The sequence below is a fragment of the Esox lucius genome, chromosome 13 (assembly GCF_011004845.1).
Source record: "Esox lucius isolate fEsoLuc1 chromosome 13, fEsoLuc1.pri, whole genome shotgun sequence".
NCBI classification, from domain to species: Eukaryota; Metazoa; Chordata; class Actinopteri; order Esociformes; family Esocidae; genus Esox; species Esox lucius.
In genome coordinates this window covers 36,837,421-36,860,889 of record NC_047581.1, presented here as the reverse complement: position 1 = coordinate 36,860,889, position 23,469 = coordinate 36,837,421, and the positions used below count along the sequence as shown (strand labels likewise).

Sequence of the window (23,469 nt, the reverse complement as noted above, 5' to 3'; positions counted from 1 at the left end):
CTGGGCCTGGCAAGTACCATACATGCCTATTCATACAGTCACAATGTCTTTCTTATGAGCAGCAGAGATGAGCACCAAAAATAAGTTACTTGCTCTTGGACAAGGAGTAGAGATTGGCTTGCGGAATTAAAAACTTAAAGTTGATTTAAATTACAAAGAAATACATTGTATATCCAGATTGTTTGGTGCGCAAGTGTGCATCATACATTCCCAATGAAGGCTATTGTACTTAATCTGTGTCCTTGTAGTCCATGTCCTTTGTATTTTCAGTGTCCTTTGTGTCAGTTCCTCTGTGTAGCTGTGTACATACATACAAACCCCCCACACCCCCACACAAGCACTTACCGTTCATTGCATCTTGACTCTGTTTATTATTTTCACTTGTTTTTTATTTAATGCGCTTTGACATTATTCTTAAAAAAATACTTAAAATGTTAAAGTTATTAAAGAACACAACATTAATTTCGAGATTAATTGGACGAACAGAATATATTGTGAATATTTGTTATTTATTATTGTTGTTGAAGCCTAAATTGGCAGAATTCTCTGCAGTTCCAGTACCCGTTCCGAAACCACGGCCAACGAATTACGTCATTCCTTGGTAACTGCATTCTGTTGTAGTTACGTCGTGGTTTCATGGAGCAATAGATTTTAATATAATTTGAACAATTCAGTGCAAAAATGTCCAAAAACAATGGAAAGAAAAGCGACGACAAATCAACCAAAAAGGAGGCCTTAGGATTTGGAGACCAAAAGTGTTTTGACGACGGATTGTCTGAGGGCGTAAAAAACGTTTACCGGTTGCAGATACAGGACCTTGAGGAACGATTGGATAGGTGGCCTGCCTTTTTATACGTTTTGATTAATTGATTAGTTAATATTTAAATGTAGGCTACAGTAGGCTACTCTCTTGTGCTGAAATTAAATTATTGTTTGAAGGTGATTGTATAGTTTGGTGTAATAAGCGCACAAAGATCGAATTAAAAAGTGGCAACAAAATATTTTTGCCTAATTTAGTGTAAACTGGAGTTAGCCCGCCTGGAGACCTTGTACGGGAACAAATCATTTAAAAATATGTTTGAAATACTATCCATTTATACAAAATCGATCATTGAATATTAAACTAACTCATGTAAGCAATTACTGGACCATTAATGTAAAATCATGAAAAAAAGTATTTTATTTAATCCTTGAACCAGAAAATATGGTCCTGGCAAAGATCAGATAGACAGACCTTAATAGGTTTATAGGCTTAAAATAACCCCTCATATTACAAAACAAATGCTAGGCAAGAATCATAGAGAAAAAATGTATATGATTCTTTCTGGTGGAGATAAAGTTAATTAATTGCCTGTTGTGCTTTGGTACAGTTTGGTACATGTGCACAGAAATAATTAAAATACAACCGGAATGCTGGGATTATTGAGAGTAAATCCTTGCTATCAACCGATCGCCATTCAGAATTCAAACCTGTTTTAACTCATCCTTGCAGATATAAACACAAATGTGATGAGTTGGAGGTGCAACAGAAGGACTTGTTCTCCAAGTATACTACAGTTGAGAAAGAGAAGAAGGACATAGTGCGCTACCTGAAGCGCTTGCTGGCCCAGAAGGAGGATGACCTTAGAGACATGTCAGAGCAATTGGTGGGATTGCAGCAGGCCAAGGACGATGAGAAGAATTCATTTGAACTGCAGCTCAGTCAACTCCGCCATGAGTTCCAGGACAAGAAGGACAAGCTCACTTCAGAGAACATGGTCCTTGGTAATATACCAAGAAACCTGACACCACAACATTCCACCCACCTGATCACCAGTTTAGAGTTAATAGATCCCTGCATGTTTCATTCCCTTCTCCCAATACTAATCAGCTTACTCGTATTGTCCGGGGCCCAAAATGTCCCGATTAAACTGTGGGTGAAAGATTATCATGTTGATCCATTCATGTCATTATCCTCTCTCCGTGCGCGTACAGTAGGTAAGCTAGCAACTCTGGAGGAGTTCCGTGTGCAGAAGCAAGAGCTGACTGCACACCTGGAGAGCCTGAAGGAGCAGCTTGAGGAGCAGAGACGAGAGCACCAAACGGTAATCTACAGCCTGGAGAGGAAGGCCGTGCTGGACAATGACAGGTCAATGGCATGCACGTAGACAATCCATTAAAAACACGTAATCATTTCGGAGTCGATTTTCACGGCGAACACATTTTTGCCATAAAATAGTTTGATGACTTGTGGGAAGGGAATTAAGGGCGCGTAAGACACTACAGTGGCACTCCTCAGAAAACAACACCATGGGTAGAACGTGCGTGTGTCACCCAGGCGCTCCTGCTCATGCTCTCCTCCACCCTCTCTGCCCCTTGTAGGTTAAGGAAGGAGATGCAGCAACATGTAGCGGCGGTGGCCGCAGAATTCCGGCGTGTTTCAGACAAGAAGATGCCAGATACGGTGGTCAGGGCCTTCCATGAGAACGTGTCTCTGACGGCTCAGCTTAGCCGGCTCTCCGGCAGGAGCAAGGAGCTGCTGGAGGAGAATGAGGATCTGAGAGAGAGGGAGAAGAGGGTCCGCCGAGAAAGGGAGGTGTCGGAGTCTCTCTTCAGCAAGATGACCCGCAAGGTCATCAGCAACGAGAAGGTACTGGGAGAGTGTGAAGGGAGTGATGCATGGAAGAGGTGAGAGATGATTGTCATGACTGTCAGCTTCCATCAACACTTCCATGTGATAATGACTGGGCCTTCCATGCAATAATCAACACTTCCATGTGATAATGACTGGGCCTTCCATGCAATAATCAACACTTCCATGTGATAATGACAGGGCCTTCCATGCAATAATCAACACTTCCACGTGATAATGACAGGGCCTTCCATGCAATAATCAACACTGCCCTATGATAATGACAGGCTCTTCCATGCAATAATCAACACTTCCATATGATAATGACAGGGCCTTCCATGCAATAATCAACACTTCTATATGATAATAACAGGGCCTTCCATGCGATAATCAACACTTCCATGTAATAATAACATGGTCTTCCATACAATAATCAACACTTCCACGTAATAATGACAGGGCCTTCCTCGCAATAATCAACACTTCCATATTGTATTCAACACTTTCACGTGATGATGGGGCCTTCCATGCAGTAATCAACACTTCCACATGATAGTGACAAGGCCTGTCAGAAACCCTTTCTGGCTGCAATGTGGTTAGTCTGCTTTTGCTTTCTCTACATCAGGTGATCCATCAGCTCATGGAAAAGTGTAAACAGTTGCAGGCTGATCTGGAAGAGTGTGCGAGGGCTCAAAAGGAGCATCGACAACTACAGAAGGACCATGTTTCCCTGCTGGCCGAGACACATGCACTAAGGTCTGATAATTACATTTAGAATTCAACTCCTGGTTGCAGGAAAACTGATAACGTCCAGGCGCCTTTTATGTAGTGGTGCAAATTAGCTCTGCACTGAGTTTCCTTACCTTGTGCTCTAGCAACTCCTTGTGGTACATTGGGCACCTGAATGCGAAATGTGTCAGTTGCAAGTGAACAGTGAGAATTCTCACACAAAATATATTTCAACTGAATGGAACTGAGTGCATGGAAAATGTGTCTGCTGTCTCTTTTCCCATTGGTGTTGAGGAGCTTCTTTCTGCCCAACCCCCTGGTGGGTTCTGACAGGCAGATGCAGACCTCTATGTTGGAGCAGTCAGAGAGGAACTGTGCAGAGGAAGACTGGCTGGAGGATGACAGGGACGTGAGAGGGCACCTTGAGGCAGCTGGCTTGGCTTGCAGGCAGGCCCTCAAGGTGAAAGTGGCAGCAATGAAAATAACAGCAGTGTAAATAATGAATCCTTGTTGGTCTTTTATGCATTAAGAGATGTTCCTACATTAGTAATTTGTAATTAGATAATAGCTATGACTTTCCCATAGTTTTCCCAGTTACAGATTAAGACTACTTCTGGACTAAAATCAAGCTTAATGAGGAATACTCATGTAAATACATTTTTAGTCCTATACTAGGCTCATTCTGTGTCCACAAAATCTTAACCTAAATATATTTTTCAACATCGAGAAAAAAAGATTTACCTCACAGTTACATACTGGTTCTAAATGGCACGTTGGGAACCTATATTACACTAACAGTCTGACCAAGAGGTACCTAAAGTGGAGGACTCTGAGTTGAAGACTCAGGACAGTGCTGCTGTGCTCGGGAAAGGGGCTGCCATGAAGGCCTTCATCCCAGAGGAAGACTCCCTTTACAAGCTCAAGACCAGCCCTGGCCCAGAAAGGTACTGAGGGCTGTACACATACTGCTTTGCTCTCATTCAATGCCAGTGTAGCAGATATGAGCTAGAACACATGTAGCCATTGCGTAGATTAAGGAGGAGACAAAAAATTTACACTACGTTGCTCCTGGACAAAGCGGACTATAAAGACAACTACAGCATGGATCATTCCGACTCTAGCCTTTTGGGGTCCTAAGCAACATTTTATTTGGGGCACCCTCCCCTAGTGATCCCCCTAGTGGTGGGCCTCAACCGTCCCTGATCTGCCTAGAACCGTCCCTGATCTGCCTAGAACCGTCCCTGATCTGCCTAGAACCGTCCCTGATCTGTCTAGAACAGTCCCTGATCATGGATTTATTCATCAATCAATCAAAATGTATTTATGAAGCCCTTTTTACATCAGCAGTTGTCACCAAGTGTTTTTACAAAACACCCAGCCTCTGTTAATCCCACAACAGATATTGTAAACAGAGTTAAAGAGTTTTTAGTGGCGCGTAACAAGCTAACTCACTATATGTTTCTGAAATGACAATCCTCCAGGTCATCAGGAATTGGTCCTCTCCTCAAAGCCACCACCCATCTGTCTCCCTTTAAGACGGGAGACCCGGGTCTCGTACCGCGGCCAACACTCAAATACAACCACATCTTGTCCCAGATGGGACCCCTGTCAAAGAGCACACGCCTTCAACTGCACAGGTGAATGAACTGCTTTTTATGCTTTAAAAAAGACCCAGATTAGTAAGTGTAAGAAAAGTCACAGTATGTCAGTGTATGTTCATACATGGGCGGTTCAACAGAGCTGCTGTCCATCAGCCAACACACAGTACTACATAATGACCAAGCCAAAACAATGTTTTCTAACCTTGCATCATTCGTTTAACCTTATTGAAAATGCTAAAGTGAAACATCTCATGTGCATATGTACTTGGACCCTTCAGAGCAAATACCAGACCATGAGGTCCAAGGACCTCTCCATAGACCTCAGGGATAGAATTATATCAAGGCAAAGGTCTGGGAAAGGTAATAATAATAGATAAAGAATTGAAATGTTTCTAGGAGCCCAGTGAGCTCCATTACTGTGAAAAGGATGAAGTTTGGAACCAAAAAGACTCTTCCTTGAGCGGACCAACCAGCCAAACTAAGAAACCAGGCAAGAAGGGCCTTGGTCAGAGAGGTGACCAAGAACCCACTGGGCACTTCAACAGAGCTTCAGAGTTTCTCTGCAAGGATCGGATAACCTGCCAAAAGCACAACTATCTCTGCAGTCCTCTATCAATCAGACCTTTATGATGGAGTGGCTAAATTGATGCCAGTCCTGAGTAAAAGGGATATGACATCCCACCTGAAGGACTCTTAGATCAAGAGGTCTGGCAACAACAACAGGTCATAACGTTGCTGATACCATTGTGATGGCTATGGGCATGCTTCGCAGCGGCAGGGACTACAAGTCTGGAAGGGACTGGGGGATGGATGAACAGATCAAAATACAGAGAAGTCCTTGAAGAAAACCTGGTCTGAGAGTTCACGAGATCTCAGACTAGGTCGAGGATTAATCTTCCAGCGCAACAAGGACCCGAAGCACACAGGAAACGTCTGGGACTAAATACTTGTATAGCAAATATTAGAGAATTTATATTCTTTGTCATTATGGGATATTGTGTAGATTGATGGCAACCACATCAATCTATTTTACATGAATCAATTATGAATAAAGCCAATACCACCACAAAATGTGGAGAAAGTGAAGGGGGACTACATTCTGCGGACACTGTACTGCATGTTAACCTGACAGTTTTAAGTGTGTGGAGCGTTTGGAAAAGTAGGCTTTACATTTCTATTTTTACACTACTTCTATAGAACAACCCTGACAATATAGCCTAGTTAGAGCAAATACATAGCATGGGTGATTTTTAACGAATTCAAACTTCACAAGAATGTTTTATGTTTGAGCAATATGTAATATTGATAATTTAAGATAAACATAATGGTAAACATTGCATTTCGTAGAATCTGTCTTATTGACTGTAGCATCTCTACAGGAAACCCCCAGCAACCAAGACGAGGACAAGCTCATCAAAACCCACTGCTCCAGGGATGCTCTGTTCTCCGTCGAGGACACTCCAAGAAGTGTCGGTTTCACCACCGCAGGCCTCACCGAAACAGGGCGGTTCACTGAACCCATCCTCAGATGAGCAGGCTGGGCTGTAAATCCATTTAGTGGGACAATATCAAATTAAATCTTTTGCCACATGATTATGGTAACTTTTTGGAATATGGTCTCTAATGCAGTTTGTTTATCAGCCACTAGGCGGAATCAGCAACCCTTAGTTTAGAATATGTTGTTTTGAATGATAGGGACAAAGATCAGTCAGCAATTTCAAAGATCAGTCAGCATGAAAAATCTCTTAAAACTGATATATTCTGGTACGAGTTTGGCCAAATTAATTTGGGGCGATAGACACCAGAAAATGAACATTGACAAGGATGTACTGTCATTGACCATCTACTAAATTCAATATATAAGTCATGAAGTAATAAACAGTTGAAATACTTGATTTAAGTATTTTGCAAGGTTTATTGGTTGTTCGGGGAACAGGAGTGTGGGCTGTTTATTAGTTGTTCTGGGGACAAGAGTGTGGGCTGTTTATTAGTTGTTCTGGGAACAGGAGTGTGGGCTGTTTATTTAATCTGCCCATCTCTCATTGACTGGTGTTAAACATTTTCAAGGTCCCATTCAAATACAAAGTCTGTGAGAACATATTTTTTTTCATTTTTCAATCTAATAAAACCAGCATTAAAGTTTACAAACCTACCCAACAATTTTAGACATTCACAAGTTATATGGTGCTAGAACCATATGTTCATGGAAATTGTATTTACTGTGTAATTTAATGAATTAGACATCAAGCATCCTCATAGAAATGCCATAGCGAAGTCGACAGTATATTTGCAGTACATTTTATGCCATGATGTAGCCTTCTGATTCAGTCTTGATGTTCTTACTCTGTCAACTATTTGTCTTTGTATCCTTTTGATAGGCGGAACACATTTTTATCAGGAACACTTCAGGACCCCAGATCTGAAACAACCGTGGTTGTGTTCTGACAACAATGTGAATAAACAATTATGGTGATCCAGCAATCTAAATTGATGCCTCATACAGTGCCCTCCACTTATATTGGCACCCTTGATAAATATTAGCAAAACGTACAGTGAACTTATAACAATAATATCCTCCTGATACTTCATTAAAAATATTAACAAAAATCTGAACTTAAATTAAACTTAAAATAATTAAGAGCTAAAATAAATTCTAATCCTACAACAAATACTTTTCTCAAATGTGTGCCACAATTATTGGTACCCCTTCATTTAATAGTTTGAGCAACCTCCCCTTGCAGCGATAACAGCTCTGAGTCCTAAATCAGCACCTCGGTGAGGCTGATGTCGTTCTTAGAGGATTCTGGGGAGACCTCCTGCTACAAATACTACCACTGGCTCCAAAATGGCTGTCCTTGTAGTGGTCACATATGACCTGTGCAAGTGTTTTACCATCGACCATGTGCATCCTAAATCATAATGGCCTTCAGCCCCTCCCCAAGGAATTGGACGCTGTCCTCCACATCAATTGGGACAGAGATGCCTAAACACCACAGGGCATGCCGAACCTCCAGCACTGTCCATAGATTTGGATTTGGGACGGCCGTTATAAACAAGTCCTGAGAATAGTTTTGTATTGCTGCTCAGGAGAGTTCATTATTCTCACACTAGGTCAGCATGAAAATGTTTACTTTCTAAGGCCAGTTTTTTCTAATGGATTTCACAACCAAATCACTTTATCTGGCTTAATTCCATGCAACTTTGGTGGTTGTAAACTTTCAGCATATAGGACAGTCGCCCCTTCAACACCTGCTAAACTCTGCTACAGTGGATACACATTTCATAAAATTGAGGCCAAAATGACAGCTTTCAATATAATGTGACCTGGAAATGTAGAAACAGAAATGAAGACTAATTTCACCACTAGGATTTCCTTAAAACAACCAGGCACTTAAAGTGACATGTACAGACAGGCAGAAGATAAACTCAATTGGGCAAATCTTTATTTAAAAAAGAAACACAAATAAACACTAAACTGTTATTTACCCATAAACATGTGACTTGTTTGGGACAGAACAAATCTCATTCCAGTTATTATGGTCCAGTGGAGCCTCCATCAGAACCGTCCAGATTACGTTAGTCCCCCCTGAGGGCAGTGGAGCCTCCATCAGAACCGTTAAGATCACGTTAGTCCCCCCTGAGGGCAGTGGAGCCTCCATCAGAACCGTTAAGATCACGTTAGTCCCCCCTGAGGGCAGTGGAGCCTCCATCAGAACCGTTAAGATCACGTTAGTCCCCCCTGAGGGCAGTGGAGCCTCCATCAGAACCGTTAAGATCACGTTAGTCCCCCCCTGAGGGTAGTGGAGGCCCGTGGCTTTGTGCCAGGAAGAAGGCAGATTTATTACCTAAAAAAACTGACTAAGGCTCACTACGCGCATTTGGTTTGGGGCCCACAGCACTACGAGCAGCATTACCGTGAGGAGCTTGACCAGGCCATGCAGAACAGCAGAATTTAGAGGAGGGAGTCACAGTGCTGGGAGGAACACTGGAGACTTATAAACAAAAACAAAATTGAGTTAAGATAGCCTTAACGTTGGTATAATTAATAGCTTACATGACCCAATCAAAAATGTCCCTCTGAAAATCAGTTCCTTGAATCCAAAGTTATTATCCCATGAACAGGCACCAGCTGACGAAACCCCATGGTTACCAGACAAAGGCCTAGCATTTGAACGGTTAGTCACCGCCTTTACTCTCTCAGGGTCGTCCTGCCTTGTGCAAAGGCACGGCCTGGTTCCTTCCCGGCCAGCTGTTTGGGTGTTCACGGATCTAATGCCTGCGAAACAGGACGTCCCAGCTGTCCTTCCAGCGCAGTGAGTCCAGCTGCTCAGCGCTCAGCTCTGGGTGGCCGTAGGTGAGGGGACTGAACTTCCAGAAGGTCAAGTACACAGAGGACAATCCCGCCAATACAGCTCCGTGAAGAGCCCGTCGGTGAGAAGTACACCTAGAGACAGGAGAGGGCGGCAGGACAACCGGGTTAGGACGACTAATGGGACAGGCAACCGCGTGGCGATCCTGAGGCGAGATGCTGGTGCTCACCGCAGAACGTGTGTGTGAACGTGCTCCAGGACCACAGGGATCAGCAGGATCTGGAAGGTCAGCGCCGGCAGGTAGTGATACAGGAACAGTGTCTTCTCCATCATGAAGAAGGGCAGGTAGTTGACGGCCCAGCCGCCAGCACACACCACTCCTGCCAGAAGCAGCTGGCGCCAGGTGTCTGAACGACAACAGCGGACATGAGCCGTTGGCACGTGTCAACAATGGTCCTTGCAACAGGCCACTGGTCTAGAATATGGGGTAGCATTTATAATGTGCATGAGAAGTGCGTGTACCTTCAGGAATGTCTTCAATTTTGCGTCGCCTCCTTAACAGATAGGACAGGAAGAGGAGGAGATACCCCATCAGTGCCAGGTTGCCCAGGGACCAGGTAACCAAGTTCCCCATCAGGTGGATCTGGGCCTGAAACAACAGTAGCTACTCAGAAAAAACACTTGGTACCATTCTAAAAACTCAACGCTGGAGTTCCATTTCTGTCCGGACGACAGCAGTGATATTAGAACGTGTCATTTCCTTTAGTGAGCGAGCGGAAGGCCACTGAAGGCCGAAGCAAACCTACGTTGCCAGTGTGATGCAGCCAATACGCGATGTTGGTGTCCATAGTGATCCAGTCTAGAGGTGAAGAGCTGTACTTGTGCTCAGACGTCTCCTGCTTCACCGTCAGCATCCTCCACTGTCGGACCAACACAGAGGAGAAGTATGGGAGGCCCACCTTGGGGAGGCCCACCTTGGGGAGGCCCACCTTGGGGAGGCCTACCTGAGGTTGTCACATGGTCAGCGGTGTGCCACGCTTCACCTTACCTGCAGCTCCAGGAATTTAGCCATGAAGGTGAGGTTGCGGTTGATATCAATGTGGGTGGGGGAGTGCAGCTCCAACTCCCTCTCCTTCTGCTCCTGACCTGACGAGGAAGCCTGTCGTTACACCCGCCACACACTCGGAGCGACGCAGCAGCATTTATTCAGTTAAGTAGATGCGTTGTGAAGTGAGGTAAACGCATTGCTTTGAATGACACAGGCAACTCTCAAAAGGTGTCATGTCTGGTCTCATAAATGTGTACAGGGCCTGTTTATTGAAGGGTTAATGAATGCGATCGGTGTTTGGGCAATGTTACTTCTGCCATAGCGGTGCTCCTCTACATTCCACACGCCAGTGGGCTGGTAGCCCTTGTAGATCTTATCTCCCACTACTTCCAGTTGTCTGAAGCCCCACTCTGGAAGGGCGGAGCCACTCAGCTGCAGTGGCAAACGGAGGAAAAAGGGTTTTTCAAATGCGAAACTGAGAAGAAGTGGTTTAATCATTTAAAATAATGGAGTCCTGGAACATACCTTGAGCACAGCTGACGTTTTGACGTGAACCAAGCGTACTTCAGACAGAATAGTCTTCCAGACCTCTTGTTCAGTCTCCCGATTCGCTATGTCCTACAGAACAGAGTAACAGTGTCTATATGTTTATCTGGCTGCCTACGATACACGGGTTCTCAGTCATGTTCAAGTATAGTTTCCTCATTTGTTTAGAACACAAGGAAGATCATGACGTTGTAATTGTGATTGGACGGTCTCCATGTGAGGTGGGCGGAGTGTCTCTTACCACTTTCCAGAGGTTCTGGGCTGGCATGGACACATTAAAGTCAATGTACCCAGACACTTCCTGTGCATGTGGACTCATGGGAGCTGCAACATCATGCCTAAGAGACCATGGATAATGTTCTCAATGAGGTCAAGTAGCAGCCAGGCAGACATACATATTGGTTACAAATGCTAGAACAGTAGGTCGTAGCACATGACAGATCAGACTGTGGTGCAGATGGGAAAAGCCCCAAGCAAAACCGCGTGTACAGTACGTGTTGAGGAAGCGCGAGGTCATGCCGTGAAGCAGCTGGACAACGTCGCCATGGCGAACAGGGCGGGGGGGGCTGCTCACAACCAGGTCCTGTCTGGAAGGGAATCCCAGACAACAGTGACAGTTTAGAGGAATGGACACAGCGCCACGGCCCAATGATGCCAGTCAGCACACACCTGCCCGGGTCTTTGATAATCCACCAGTTGTTGACGTCTTTGAATGGATAACAGGTGACTTGCTGCTGGTGAGAGCTACCACGGCCGTTTTCATACCTTCAGAATCAGAGAACAATTTCCATTTAAGTTATCGAGCAGACACTCCGATCCAGAGCTACTCGCAGCAGCAAGTGCATACATTTCATCTGCATTCATACCGGCCCCCTGTGGGAAACACGGCCACCATGACTTGTGTAGTGTGTACGGTCCAGATCTACAGTGAATAACGGACAACCGGAATCTCGCCCCCCACCTGATGGGATAGTTTGCCTTGTGAGAGTGGAGCCAGCAGGGGATGGGTTTACTGGACACGCTCCGGAGGGTCACCTGAGAGCCATAAGCCATCTCCAGAGGCTGACCCTGAGTAATCCTCGCCAAGCCTCCCTGCATACAGCCAAACCCACCGCATATAAACACAGAGCAGGACGAAACCCATGTCCAGATGATCACTATGAAATTATTTGAAACCCACACGTTGCAGCGGAAACACAGAGTGTGGGCAGGCATCTTAACGGAGACAGAGGGGGCCGCTGACCTCTAGGCTGGCCTGGAAGGCACTGCTCATCATCTGGTCGTGAGGCCCACTGCGGTACAGCAGGGTCAAATGGACATAGAAGAAGCCAAGATAGAGCAGCAGGGGGAGAACCACGAGGGCCAGGAAGCGGGTCAGCACCTGCACCAGAATCACACTCTGCATGGTGGTGGAGACATTAACAGGATGCGTCGGTCACACTCTCCCATAGCCTCCCATACCCACATTTAGATGATTAAAATGTGTCTGGGAAACCACACCTCTATGTTTCAATCAGTAAGGAGATTAATAAAAGCAGAAATAAACAAGCAGCAATCAGCAGCTCCTGAACTCACATTGCTCAGCGCTCGGTCCCCAATAAGCTGCCACATGTGCACGGCCGCCAGGCCCAGCAGCAACAAGTAGGTGAACAGGCCCATGTACTTCACCCTGGGACAGGAACAAAGCTTAGATATGAGAGTAAAGCCAACATTAAATGAGTGAAAACCAAAGACGTAAGACACAAACAGGACCATTGTTTCCTTTGCGAGTTTTGAAGTGTTGAACCTACCCTACAGCGCACGCACATGTAACTCCAGTCAGCAGGAGCCATACCAGTCGCCATGGAGAACTGGAAAAAACACAGAAACATCAGCCGGGATGAAGAAAGGCTGAGAGAAGGCGGAGTAAACACCCAACATAATCAATTTCTGAATACTTCCACTGAACTCTGTATTGACGAATCTGGAGTAAAAAAGGTAATCACCATCGGGTAGTGGAACACAGAAAACTGTGACACTCACCTGCTTTGTGAATTGTGAAACCGGAGGTAGGACACAACAGCAAGCAATAGGAAAAAGATGAGCACAGATTCCAGCAGCATGAAGCGGGACTGAACAATCAAGGAATTCTCTGTTTCATAAGAGTAGAAAAGACAGTTGCACTACCCTCAGTAAAATATGGTAACCAATAAACAACAATGGATTCAATATTTTCTTGCACTTCTGGTTTGATGCTAACTGCATTTCATTGTACTGTACTTGTAATGTTCAATGACAATAAAGTTGAATCTAATTTAATCTAATGAAACACAGCAATTAAACTAAACCTGAATTGGGCAGGTAGAAAACAGATAAAGAGACAGGTTGTTATTTTTACTGTGTAAGAGAAGGAGAAGTCCAATGTTACCCATGAGGAAGAGCAACGTGGCACCTAAGGCAGTGAGATGTGAGTAGCCCAGTTCCACGACCAGAATGTAACACAGAGGGACCGACAGTGAACCAGCCAGAGCCGGGATCAGTCTCAAACTCCACACAGGCACATTACTGGAGTACTCTGCAAAAACGTTATGACAAAACAGCAACCACGTTAAGAAACACAAGGACAGCGTGCACCTTTGAATGTTGGGAGACAGATCTGAAGATGCCACTGAAATTAGGCTTTAGCAAAGGCAATGAGCATGACGGTTGTTAAAGTGTTTACCTGCTCCAATCCTGTTCCAGATGAAGTTACCATCAAATCCACCGATATAAGCTGTAGAAGAGGAAAAAAAAGACAGAGGCTTATTTAAATAACTGATACTTTTTTATTTAAATGTTATGTCTATGAAAAGTATACTGCACTGTATGGTATCATTAAGGGTTTGTACTGACCTCCAAATGCTAGAATCATGTGACCAAGAGGTGGCCCACTCTCATCAATAAAGAAGACCCGTTTCATGTACAAAGACACAAACTGTCCATAGTACACCTCATCAAACCTGTAGAACAAAAGATATCAGGATACCATCTTGCTCAACATAATAAAACCAATGTCTTATTAAAATGTTATCCATCAAGGTGACATAGTTGTCCTAGCTTAGGAACAGTACAGTCCCTATGGTTTAATGAAGGGCCTTGAGTTTGGGTCCAGTGGACCTTCTGGCTACAGCTTGTAGGTTTTTGTTTCTGAGATGAGCTCAGGGCTTTACACACCTGATTGATTAAACTAATCAGTGGTTCAGTCTGGTGTGTTCTGTTTCAAACTGGGTGAGGGGGGGGGGGGGGGGGGGGGGTCTGAGCCCTGTACCAGAACTGGACCACTAGTGAACATGAAGAGGGTGAATAAATAGCAAACCAGTATCTGGACAGAGTTGAGTCTTCCTCATTTTAAACACTGGCACTATATAAGCTACTTACACAACAGCTTTAGGAAAGTGAATTCCATAAAGCCTGGAAAAGACTCCAAGTGCTGTCAGCACCACCAGAACTAAATTGATTTCAGCTCTGATCACGATAGGCAGCTTGATAGACGACAGCATGGTTCCTGTGTGCAGTAAAAGTACAGTAACAATATATTTGTCCACGGTTCACCTTTCCCACGTTTCAAATGCAATATACTAGGCTATATCATCACACCAACATGCAGGTTTAGTTAGCAAAAAATATAAAAAGACGAGGCTTGTCTGACGGAATTCAATCTGCTTGCATAGCCACATCTCCTGAATACATCATTATCCATATTTCTTTTATTTCCTTTTAGTTTTTTGTGCATACAGAACGATTAAGGACCTAAAGAACACCTGGTATGTCAATGTGGATGACTACAGTACTGTACCTCTCTGTTTTAAACATGTCTGGTTAGGGGTGTGTTCATTCCTACAAACAAAACGTATACATGTACAATAGTTACGAACGATTTTGATCGAAACAATGAGGAAACTACCAGCACATACATTTGACCGTCCTCCTTGTTTTGCTGTTTGCGTGTTTTGAAACTAGTTAAACGTTTTGTTGTGGCAGTAAGAATAAAGTACAACCCCAGACAGATATTTATATTCCAGTGAACCGTGAGCTACAGTTAGCTAGCTACAGTACCGTTTACTCATCCTATTGCATCCACTAATAGCTTACTGCAAGCTACAAGAACCTTAGCCTTTAGTGTAGTTAAAAAAAAATGTGAGAACGCAAAAGCAGTGTTCTTTATCCATGACTACGACGAATCTATGGCAATTAAAAAACCTTTTTTTTCCATATTTCAAAAGGTAAGGTACATTTTACATTCGAGACGAGACCATACCTCTCGATAGTCGATTTTGTGGGTCTGCTGTCGCACTAGAGATGACCATTGATTGGCTAACGTTTTGAAACGCCGTTTACGTCGATTTGTGCCAGCGATCAATTATAACGAAAACAACGGACTTGTGTTAGACTTAATATTTTATTGTCAGTGATACACAGCTTAAGGGTCAAATAAACACGCGCTATCAGTTCAACTTCTACACCCCCTTCAAAAATCAAGACTAAAGAAGTTTCCCATGAGCCTTTGCTCTTCTGCCAAGACAGAATAGCATTACAAAATAAGAGTACGAAAATACAATCACAGCTCTTACATTATCCTCCGTTCATGGCCGGGTGGAGCTCAGATAATGTAAGAGATTGTGGGGAAAATTTGATTATTTGCTGTTAACAGCAAAATATTATTTATAAATGTATTAAATTTAGTGGTGTGGGTTTTGGACAATTAAATTGATTTACAAGCTTGATAGCTGTACTTCTCTTGAGCCATTTTCCACCTTGGGTTTGAATGCAGCTTGAGCGTATCTAATCTGGATATTCAATTCTTCTTCTATCAACTGATAATATAGTGGCCAAGTTGAGCAAAACAGATTTATACCGTATGTTCACCAACTCTTTATATACATTTTTAGTAATTGAGCAGGCGCTCTTATTCAGAGGTACGTATAGTGGTGAGCGCATAGTTAATACTGGGAATCCATAAAAAATGTAATACAGCCATGGATAACAAGCCACTTTAACACGTATTGCTAAATACTTACTAGTAACTATTGTGACTAGTACTTGTTATTCCTAAAGACGTACTAGTAACTAAGTGACTAGTACTTATTAGTTCCTAGTAACTAATCAAATAGTTACTTGTATCTATTTCAGTTTTACAAGTAACTATTGATTATATTCTTATTTAATAGATACGTATTCCAGTTGTTACTTTATTATTGTTACTAGTAACATTTTAAATTGAACAATCCAGTAATAATTTTGACTAGTCATCAGATGACCGATTGAAAAAGCAGTTGGTTCTAGTAAGAATAAAAATGTTACTAGAAGCAACAGTTACTGGTAGTAACTAATGAAAATCTACTAGTATTGAATGAATAGTTGCTAGGAAAACTGGAATAGTTACTAGTAACTAAGGAATAAGTAGTAGTCATTTAAAAATTGTTACTAGTATGTGTATAGGAACACATTTTAAAACGATTAAGTTAACAAGGAGCAGTATGTTGAAACTGCGCGCTGTCACACAATGACACGAACAAGGAATAAAAAAAGTGATTCACAACACAGAAATACTTCATGTTTTATTTATTTGCACAGGGATCTGTAGGGCCTGTTCCGGATGATTCTGTCAAGAGACAGCGGTACCGATGTGCTATCCTGCATTTGCAACGGCCTTCATTTGGCATTGAGGGGACTTCAGTCTTTGGGTATCGGAGCCAAACGCCATCCAGATTAAACAGGAGGTATTGGGGACCAGGTTGGGGGGGGGGGCACCCTACAGGTAGAACCTGCATGTTTACAAGACGACCTTCGCGTTCACTTCTGGTTTCTGTCTCCATTGCTATTTACAGATCCCGTGACACACTGTTCACATACCATTTTGTTCATTTGATATTAAGTGCACAAATATGAGCTTCATGTCTCATGTCTCCCCATTATCCTTCTCAGATCCTTTAAAAGAACCAAAGGACAACTGCATTGCATTAGTCAGACAGGATTATACATACAATACTTCCTTGAAAAAAAAAAAGAAAAAAAAAAAAATACATTTTTTTATTATTATTATAAAATTCCATCTTATGTGCGTCTGTAAAATAGTTTTCTACCTGTCCAGAAACAGACATGGGGTGATTTGAGTGTCTTTGTCTCAAAGTTCTGCACCACTAATTGCAGTTCATCAGCTGTGTTATGTTGTCACAGTTTATGGCAAAAAAAAAGAGCTGGTGTCCCGTGTAAAAAAAGAAATTCTAAATTGAGTGCCACAGAACAGTGTTTCCAATGCCACACACCTACAGGGTTTCAGTCAGACTCTCTCAGGCCATGAGAGGGAGAACCCCTAAGCACATTCTGAAGTGCTTGAGTTGTACCCACAACATGGCATTGGGTGGATGAGGTTGGTGCCACAAAGGTGAACAGGAGAACCCTCTTAGTGGGCCTCCCAACACGTGTTCTGCAGTCTCTCTCCACGGGCCGTCCTCATACCTGGACTGAAACCCAGTGAAATCGCAAGTCATCGAGCTCCTGTAAACAACTGTAACAAAAAAAGTGCCAGTCTTTTAGCTGCCTTCACAGTTCTACTTGATTGTAGTCTCTTGTAATTCCGTTTTAAGTTTGTATGGTGACCCGAGGGCCGGTACACCAGGACCCAGCCCTATGTCTTCGCTTCACGCTCTGTTTTGCGGCGCGTAATATTCCGAGGTTTGATCTTCAGCGACAGCTCCCACAGAGCCTCTTCTGCCAGGTGGTCGCCGAAGTCATTGAAGAAGGAGACAATGTCGTCGTTGTGTTTCAGATCATAATGCCTGGAAGAAAAGACAATGAAAACATCCCCTAAACCCTTCAAATAGTGGGAGATGTCCAAGTAAAACATCCCAAAATACCAATAACATCCATTGAGTTTTCATGATTAAAACACACAACGCTATACTGGAGTGACAGCCACATTAGCCACATAACGCTTACACTTGTTGGAAGCGCCTCATGGTGTCCAGGATGTTGAACTGTTGCCAGCGCTTAGAGAAGTTGACCTTGGAGTTGATGTGGTCAGGGTTGCCCAGATGGACAAAGGTCAGGTCCTGAAGAATAAGACCCCTGTCAGGGTCGTGCAGAAACGAGACAAAAAAAGAAAAGAAACATTGAGTAAGACGAATACACGCGGGTCTTGTGACAATGAAAGGCAAACTCTTCGTAACCCCTTGACTTACAGATATGGTATACATGGGGGCTCCACATCAGCCAGAGCTGCTCGGTAGGCCCGGAACGAGGAGGAGCTGTCTATTAAGGTGCAGTATTCCTCTAGACCCTGTGAAACAAACAGGATGGACCTTAGTTAATGTAACCCTCAACCAAAACACTGACGCGTGTTTGGGAGCTCAGCTTAGAGGAAGTGCTGTGTGGAAAGGTTCACAATAAACCCAAGTTTCCAAGCAATCTTTTGAAATGTAAATCATTGCAATTTTACAAATTGGAAAGATCAACTGTGAAAAGTACACTTCAAATCCAGTACACACTAGCCCCAACGCAGGCACACCCATATAAGAGTTCCTATATTAGAAATCACAGCTCAATTCACCTCTGAGGTGGTTTTCTGCCATTCCAGTCTTCGGATAGGAGCTGAATCCAAGGCAGACAATATTGCCAAATACGAGTTGAAATTATTTAACTTCCGTAAGTGCTGCAAGAAAGTGGAGAGTCTTAAATTACAGAAAATATGTTTCTTAGAAAAAAGAAAAAAAAAACTCACAAAGCAACACTTTCTTAGGTATGCACATTTTTACACCTACACACCTTCATTATTTTGATGAACTTGAGGAGGAGCTTCTCCCGGTCCTGGGCTTTCTCCTGCAGAATGATTAGGGAGCGGACCCTGAGAGAGAAACAAAGGACTAGCGATGCATCAGAATGTCACCACATGTCCCCCCAGATGGGCCTGCCGGCAGGAGGTCGAGCAGCTTGGTGACTGAGGGAAGGTGTGAGGTCACAGTAGTGTAGGCTTACCAGTAGGACATGTTGTTAAAGTGCTCTGTGAACTGTGTGAGGTTGGGACTCTTCTCCTCATTCTGCTCCTTTGCCCAGAGCAGAACCTCAGGAATCTGTGCAGAGAGAGACAGGATCACATATAAGGACTTCCTCAGGAGAAGGTAATGTACAAATAAGGGAGAGAGGAGGACATGCTTGGGTTCGCCACCTCGATTTTGTAGAAGAGCTCTGCGTCCAGGAGAGTTAGCTGATCGGCAATCTCGTGACTGCGAAAATCGTGCAGGGTTCCCGGTCTGTAAAAAAAAGAAAAAAGGAAACATGGCCCTAGTCAGAACTCAGCACCGACAATCACAGAACTCCTAAAATAACAATTACAAAGCAGAACATTTCTTAACGTGTCGGCGTGTGCACGGTATGTTAACTGTGACGGTATGCTGTCCTCTAACTGCATGGGCAGCGCGGGGGGCGGGGGGGGGGCTACCTGGCCGCTACACCCCGTGCAGCCAGTGGTTTGAGGGAGTGGGTGTAGCGAAGCTGCTTCCTCTGCTCCACTTTGTCCAGGATGTTGTTGCGCAGCACGCGGGCCAAGCTCAGCTCACCGTTACACACCAGCCTGAACACCAGGTCCATCAACTGCTTCAGGATGTCCTCTGTCATCTCCACCAGACTGACACACAGGAAACGATGGACGAGACGGAGGTGTTGAAGGAACAGAAGACAAGACTAGAGAGAGCGTCTCATTGCAGACGAATGTTTACTAAGTTAGCTCCTCTCTCGTCAGGACGTTTACAATAGAGAATAGGAACTGCTAATTAAGGATCATGGACTAGGTCGGTTGGAGCTGGATGGACCCCGTCAAAAACCCATTTTGTATCCTTGGAAAATGTATGAACTGTGCAGTTCTATACTCTGTTGTCGGTATGGAAGGAGAGTCCTGGAAGAAACGTCACTGTAGATTGCATTCTACGGAACTCACCACAACTCGTCGACCACACGGACCAGAACAAAAAAGGTGTTTTTGCTCACTCTCTTCTTGAATGTATCTGGGCTGTGACAAAACCTAGTGTATGTGTGGAAGGGTTAAGAAGCACAAGCAGTATGTGAAAGTACACAACACACTGCAGTTTGACTGTTCTGTCCCTATATGCTGGCCACCACATTGTCTGGGCTGTCTTAATAAACAAGCAGGCTGTGTTAAAGGTAACGTGTGAGAGACGGCACGGAAAGGATATCTGTAGTGCAGCTTTTTGATGAGGTCCTCGGGTGTTATGAAGGTCCTGTACGTTGTCAGGAAAGCCTCACAGTACAGGACAAGATCTGGTAATGAAGACCACACAGACGATTACCAAGGACTCTCTCCTTTCCCAAGAGATTAATTTGGGCAAAAGAACATCTGGGTCTATTAAAGCTAAAGTAGCATTATTAGCAGTAATACCATTCCAATTTTGGTAGAGCTTAATAGAGACAAATCATGAAAACATCAAAACCTACTTAGTTTGAACCATATTCTGCTGTGGACATCATACCGACACAGAAGATGTAGTTCATATGGAAGTTCATATGGAAGTACATATGGAAGTACATATGGAAGTACATATGGAAGTTCATATGGAAGTACATATGGAAGTACATATGGAAGTGGGAGTGCAGAGAGAGACCCTCCCATCTGAGCAGACCCAGATGGTGTGTACTAACCTCCTTTGGGGGATGTGTTTGATGTGTGCGTGCGCGCACGCTGGGGATGCGCTGGGGGATGAGCGTGCGTGTGTGTTTGGGGACGTGGTTGTGTAAATGTCACGGAGGTCATAAATACCTTTGCGGTCTGTTTCTGTGGCGTGGACTAACAAAATATCCCCTGATCCGGCTCGGACATCTGGGCCGTCATCATTCTGGCAACATGCGGTCAGATGAAATGTTGTAAAGGGAGGAGAGGATTAGCCTTAATGTTGCCCTCGTGACAAGTCCCAGGGTCGCCCTACCAGCGGCTGTCCTGATTAAACCGGACCGGACATATCAAAAAAATGGACGTTTTGAAAAGCTAAACTCATTAGCCCCGAGTGGGTTACCTACACTAAGCACTACTAAAGCTGGTCTGATCTTGCCAACTGCAGCTTTTCTCCTATAATCACATAGTTCACATACAATCACACAGGCAGTAACAGAGTTTCAGGCAGGGGGCAGCAGAGGGCTCTCTGTAAGGAGGCTTGTATTAGCAAGGATGCTGACAAGAACCTCCACAAAGAGGGACCTCCTTCACTGTGATTATACGTGATAATAACAGACTGCTGGGGGATACTGGAGCGCCGGCCGCACGGTTACCTCCTGCTTTAGTGTTATCCGAGACATGATCTCCGCGTGATCGACCAGAGAAAGCTCATCAGCCTCCTCGCCGCTCTGCCCTCCGTCACAGGAGTTCTGCCTTCGTCTGACAGAGAAAGGATTATGACAAGGTGGGGGGGGGGATCATTACGGTTTGACTCGTTCAATCGTGAGAGCAGGAACAATGGAGGATGGAACGGTGGCGGGCTTACCCGTCATCGGCCACGTCCTGGTTATTGCACAGCGCGTCCTTCGAGGCAGCGTCGTCCAGTGAGTCGTCTAAGGCAGACGAGTCCTGACAGTGAAACACGACATGGTTAGGACCTGCCTCTGACCGGCAGCCAGAGCTCGTGTTCATGAGGGCACTCAGCAGGGGGGGGGGCACGTTTTGCAGTGGAAACGCAATGTGTTTACAGAATGCACATGTGAATTCTCCTGTTGGGGGGCTAATGAACATCACCTGCAGGTTAAGGGGAAGGTGAGGATGCGTTCTTATTTAAGCTAGGTGCATGGGTGTGTTGTCCATGCCCGTCTATTCAGTGAGCTCTTTGTAAAACAGACAATGGTATATTATGCTTTATGTAAACAGGCATAAATCTAGGTCAGGCGTTTTCAACTCTGGACCTTGAAGCCAGTCCCACTCCGTGTTTTCATTCCAACCCTCTAATCTGGGAGTATTTAGACCTGGGAACCCAGGTGGATGCAATAAATGATGAGGCAAAAGAGAAAACCAGCAGGCTCCGGCCCTCTTTGGGTAAGAGTTGAACACCCCTGTTCTAGGCTTACTTCTCCAGTACAGTGAAGACAAAATAAAAGGTGCAGCCAACCACAGACACCCTTGCACAAATAATTCTCCATTTCTTCTAAAATAATTTTAAATGAAAATACCTGTATATTTCTATTGTAAATCCTATTAGATAATTTTTTTTAAAATTAATTTCAAATAGCATAAAACAAGTGAATTAGAAAAAAACTAATAAGATCTAGTGGTGGCTTTTTCAGAAACAAATTGCTGATTTCTCAAATGTTTGAGGGGTGCATTTTAACAAATGTGTTCAGCCCCATGCTGTCCATACTTTTTAGATACGATTCAGATCTTTGTTCTCTAGCCCATTATGAATGGTCCATCATTTACTATGGAATTATGAATGGTCCATCATTTACTATGGAAACAAGGCACTTTTTTAGGGTGTCGTTTTTTTGGAACACAATGAACTTTCAACAGAGACAGTTTTTGGACACTGGGTTAAACACAGAACTCTGTTAAACCCTTGACAATCAAGATTATTTCAAAATATTCTGCAGACATTCAAGGCCCATTGTACAAGAGGCTCCAATGAAACTTTACCACATAATCCTTTCACCCCCTTATAGAATTGTAGGTGTAACTGGGGTGAAATAGTTACCCAGTTAGGTCATCCCCAAATGAAAACCTCCCTGGAAGATGATGTAACAGCACAACTAAAAAGAAAGTTTAGGAAAGCTGAACAGCCATGGATGAGGTTTTCATTGACCGGGATATTTTAAAATGTCATATTGGTATCTATAATGAGGCCATTTAACATGTTAGAAGAACTTATTTCTCTGAAACAAAATTGGAGGGTGTTTTTGTCAGCCAACGACATCCTTATGAATCCTGCTCTCTCTAATCCTAACAAACTACTGTCCAGATCTAAATGTGAAGCGTCTGTAAAATATTGTCAATTATGTAAGGAACGAGTCTGAGCGGACAGTCTGAGGATAAACTGCTATTCCTGCCATGCAGTCCCTATGGATTACTTGGTCCTAGTTGACAAAACCATAATCAGGAAGTTATCAAACCTTAAGTCATCTACCTGTCCTCTTTTTAGAATTGTACTTATCTGTAGGAATAAGGTGGTTAGAATTATTCTCCCTGTCGACAGGCACATTTCCAACTGCCCTGTCACATCGATGCTGTTGAACAGATCATGCAGTTGGGCTCTGCAGCAGAGATGGAAGAAGTGGTCAGCGTGGGTCAGCGTAACCTAGTTAGCTAGCAATGAGTGTTGGTAGCATTTCAATCCGGGATTTGACTCACTCTCAGATCTTACAGTAGTTGCGTAACCTACTTTACATGCCACAGCTTTTGTGGGCAAAAAGATTCAAGCTCATGGTCAAAATGGAGGAAGACAAAAAATCTTAGGCATAAAGTTAGTTTTTTTCTCAATTGGCTCAATGGTAAACAAAGAAAAAGAGGAAAACCTCATTGCTGAAATGGGACAAAAGGAAGCATGACTGAATTGAAAAGGACAGATTAAATAAACTGATAATCTGGTATTTGAGTCCAATGTTCAAACTGGTGTCCAAAAA

The 23,469-nt window shown here is 43.8% G+C and overlaps 3 protein-coding genes across 11 annotated transcripts in view; 1 reads left to right on the top strand and 2 right to left on the bottom strand.

The window, feature by feature from the left end:
- Window positions 1–611: 611 nt before the first annotated feature.
- On the top strand, window positions 612–7,351 carry cfap157 (cilia and flagella associated protein 157). Its single transcript, XM_010877232.3, has 9 exons — window positions 612–836; window positions 1,493–1,764; window positions 1,975–2,128; window positions 2,362–2,629; window positions 3,237–3,367; window positions 3,674–3,800; window positions 4,139–4,284; window positions 4,822–4,977; window positions 6,321–7,351. Exons 1-9 carry the CDS (start codon window positions 682–684, stop codon window positions 6,487–6,489), a joined length of 1,578 nt encoding a protein of 525 aa, XP_010875534.3. The 5' UTR covers window positions 612–681; the 3' UTR covers window positions 6,490–7,351.
- Window positions 7,352–8,377: 1,026 nt separating this feature from the next.
- pomt1 (protein-O-mannosyltransferase 1) lies at window positions 8,378–15,923 on the bottom strand. 3 transcript variants are annotated; one of them, XM_010877162.5, is made up of 21 exons: window positions 14,920–15,108; window positions 14,660–14,700; window positions 14,242–14,368; window positions 13,717–13,823; window positions 13,547–13,597; window positions 13,253–13,399; window positions 12,868–12,976; window positions 12,636–12,695; window positions 12,421–12,514; window positions 12,089–12,244; window positions 11,807–11,937; window positions 11,515–11,610; window positions 11,340–11,432; window positions 11,087–11,183; window positions 10,825–10,917; window positions 10,611–10,731; window positions 10,300–10,397; window positions 10,058–10,171; window positions 9,774–9,900; window positions 9,481–9,658; window positions 8,378–9,385 (listed from the first exon to the last, which is right to left on the bottom strand). In XM_010877162.5, exons 1-21 carry the CDS (start codon window positions 14,928–14,930, stop codon window positions 9,211–9,213), a joined length of 2,226 nt encoding a protein of 741 aa, XP_010875464.2. In that variant the 5' UTR covers window positions 14,931–15,108; the 3' UTR covers window positions 8,378–9,210. The 3 variants fall into 3 exon arrangements, with proteins under 3 accessions (XP_010875464.2, XP_010875465.2, XP_019907750.2); XM_010877163.5 differs by lacking the exons at window positions 14,660–14,700; window positions 14,920–15,108 and adding an exon at window positions 15,122–15,923; XM_020052191.3 differs by lacking the exons at window positions 14,660–14,700; window positions 14,920–15,108 and adding an exon at window positions 14,778–14,909.
- Window positions 15,924–16,408: 485 nt separating this feature from the next.
- Window positions 16,409–23,469, bottom strand: part of rapgef1a (Rap guanine nucleotide exchange factor (GEF) 1a) — a 29,562-nt gene continuing 22,501 nt past the window's right edge. For all 7 annotated transcript variants that reach the window (XM_010877157.5, XM_010877158.5, XM_020052734.3 and 4 more), the window contains 13 exons: window positions 21,351–21,433; window positions 21,139–21,244; window positions 20,633–20,708; window positions 20,052–20,136; window positions 19,796–19,888; window positions 19,301–19,486; window positions 19,028–19,112; window positions 18,838–18,932; window positions 18,628–18,706; window positions 18,413–18,514; window positions 18,045–18,142; window positions 17,803–17,931; window positions 16,409–17,642 (listed from right to left, as the gene is read on the bottom strand). In XM_010877157.5, coding sequence (XP_010875459.2) covers window positions 17,492–17,642; window positions 17,803–17,931; window positions 18,045–18,142; window positions 18,413–18,514; window positions 18,628–18,706; window positions 18,838–18,932; window positions 19,028–19,112; window positions 19,301–19,486; window positions 19,796–19,888; window positions 20,052–20,136; window positions 20,633–20,708; window positions 21,139–21,244; window positions 21,351–21,433 — 1,368 coding nt within the window. In that variant the 3' untranslated portion in view covers window positions 16,409–17,491. The remainder of the gene's footprint in view (window positions 17,643–17,802; window positions 17,932–18,044; window positions 18,143–18,412; window positions 18,515–18,627; window positions 18,707–18,837; window positions 18,933–19,027; window positions 19,113–19,300; window positions 19,487–19,795; window positions 19,889–20,051; window positions 20,137–20,632; window positions 20,709–21,138; window positions 21,245–21,350; window positions 21,434–23,469) is intronic.

Excerpts from the sequence above, each read along its gene's own strand:
- cfap157 (XM_010877232.3), top strand. The coding sequence starts at position 682 with ATGTCCAAAAACAATGGAAAGAAAAGCGACGACAAATCAACCAAAAAG. Across the intron at positions 3,368-3,673 it reads GCCGAGACACATGCACTAAG|GCAGATGCAGACCTCTATGT; the intron begins GTCTGATAATTA and ends GGGTTCTGACAG. Across the intron at positions 4,285-4,821 it reads ACCAGCCCTGGCCCAGAAAG|GTCATCAGGAATTGGTCCTC; the intron begins GTACTGAGGGCT and ends ACAATCCTCCAG.
- pomt1 (XM_010877162.5), bottom strand. Across the intron at positions 12,245-12,420 it reads GGGACCGAGCGCTGAGCAAT|AGTGTGATTCTGGTGCAGGT; the intron begins GTGAGTTCAGGA and ends ACCACCATGCAG. Across the intron at positions 11,938-12,088 it reads CCTTCCAGGCCAGCCTAGAG|GGAGGCTTGGCGAGGATTAC; the intron begins GTCAGCGGCCCC and ends GGCTGTATGCAG.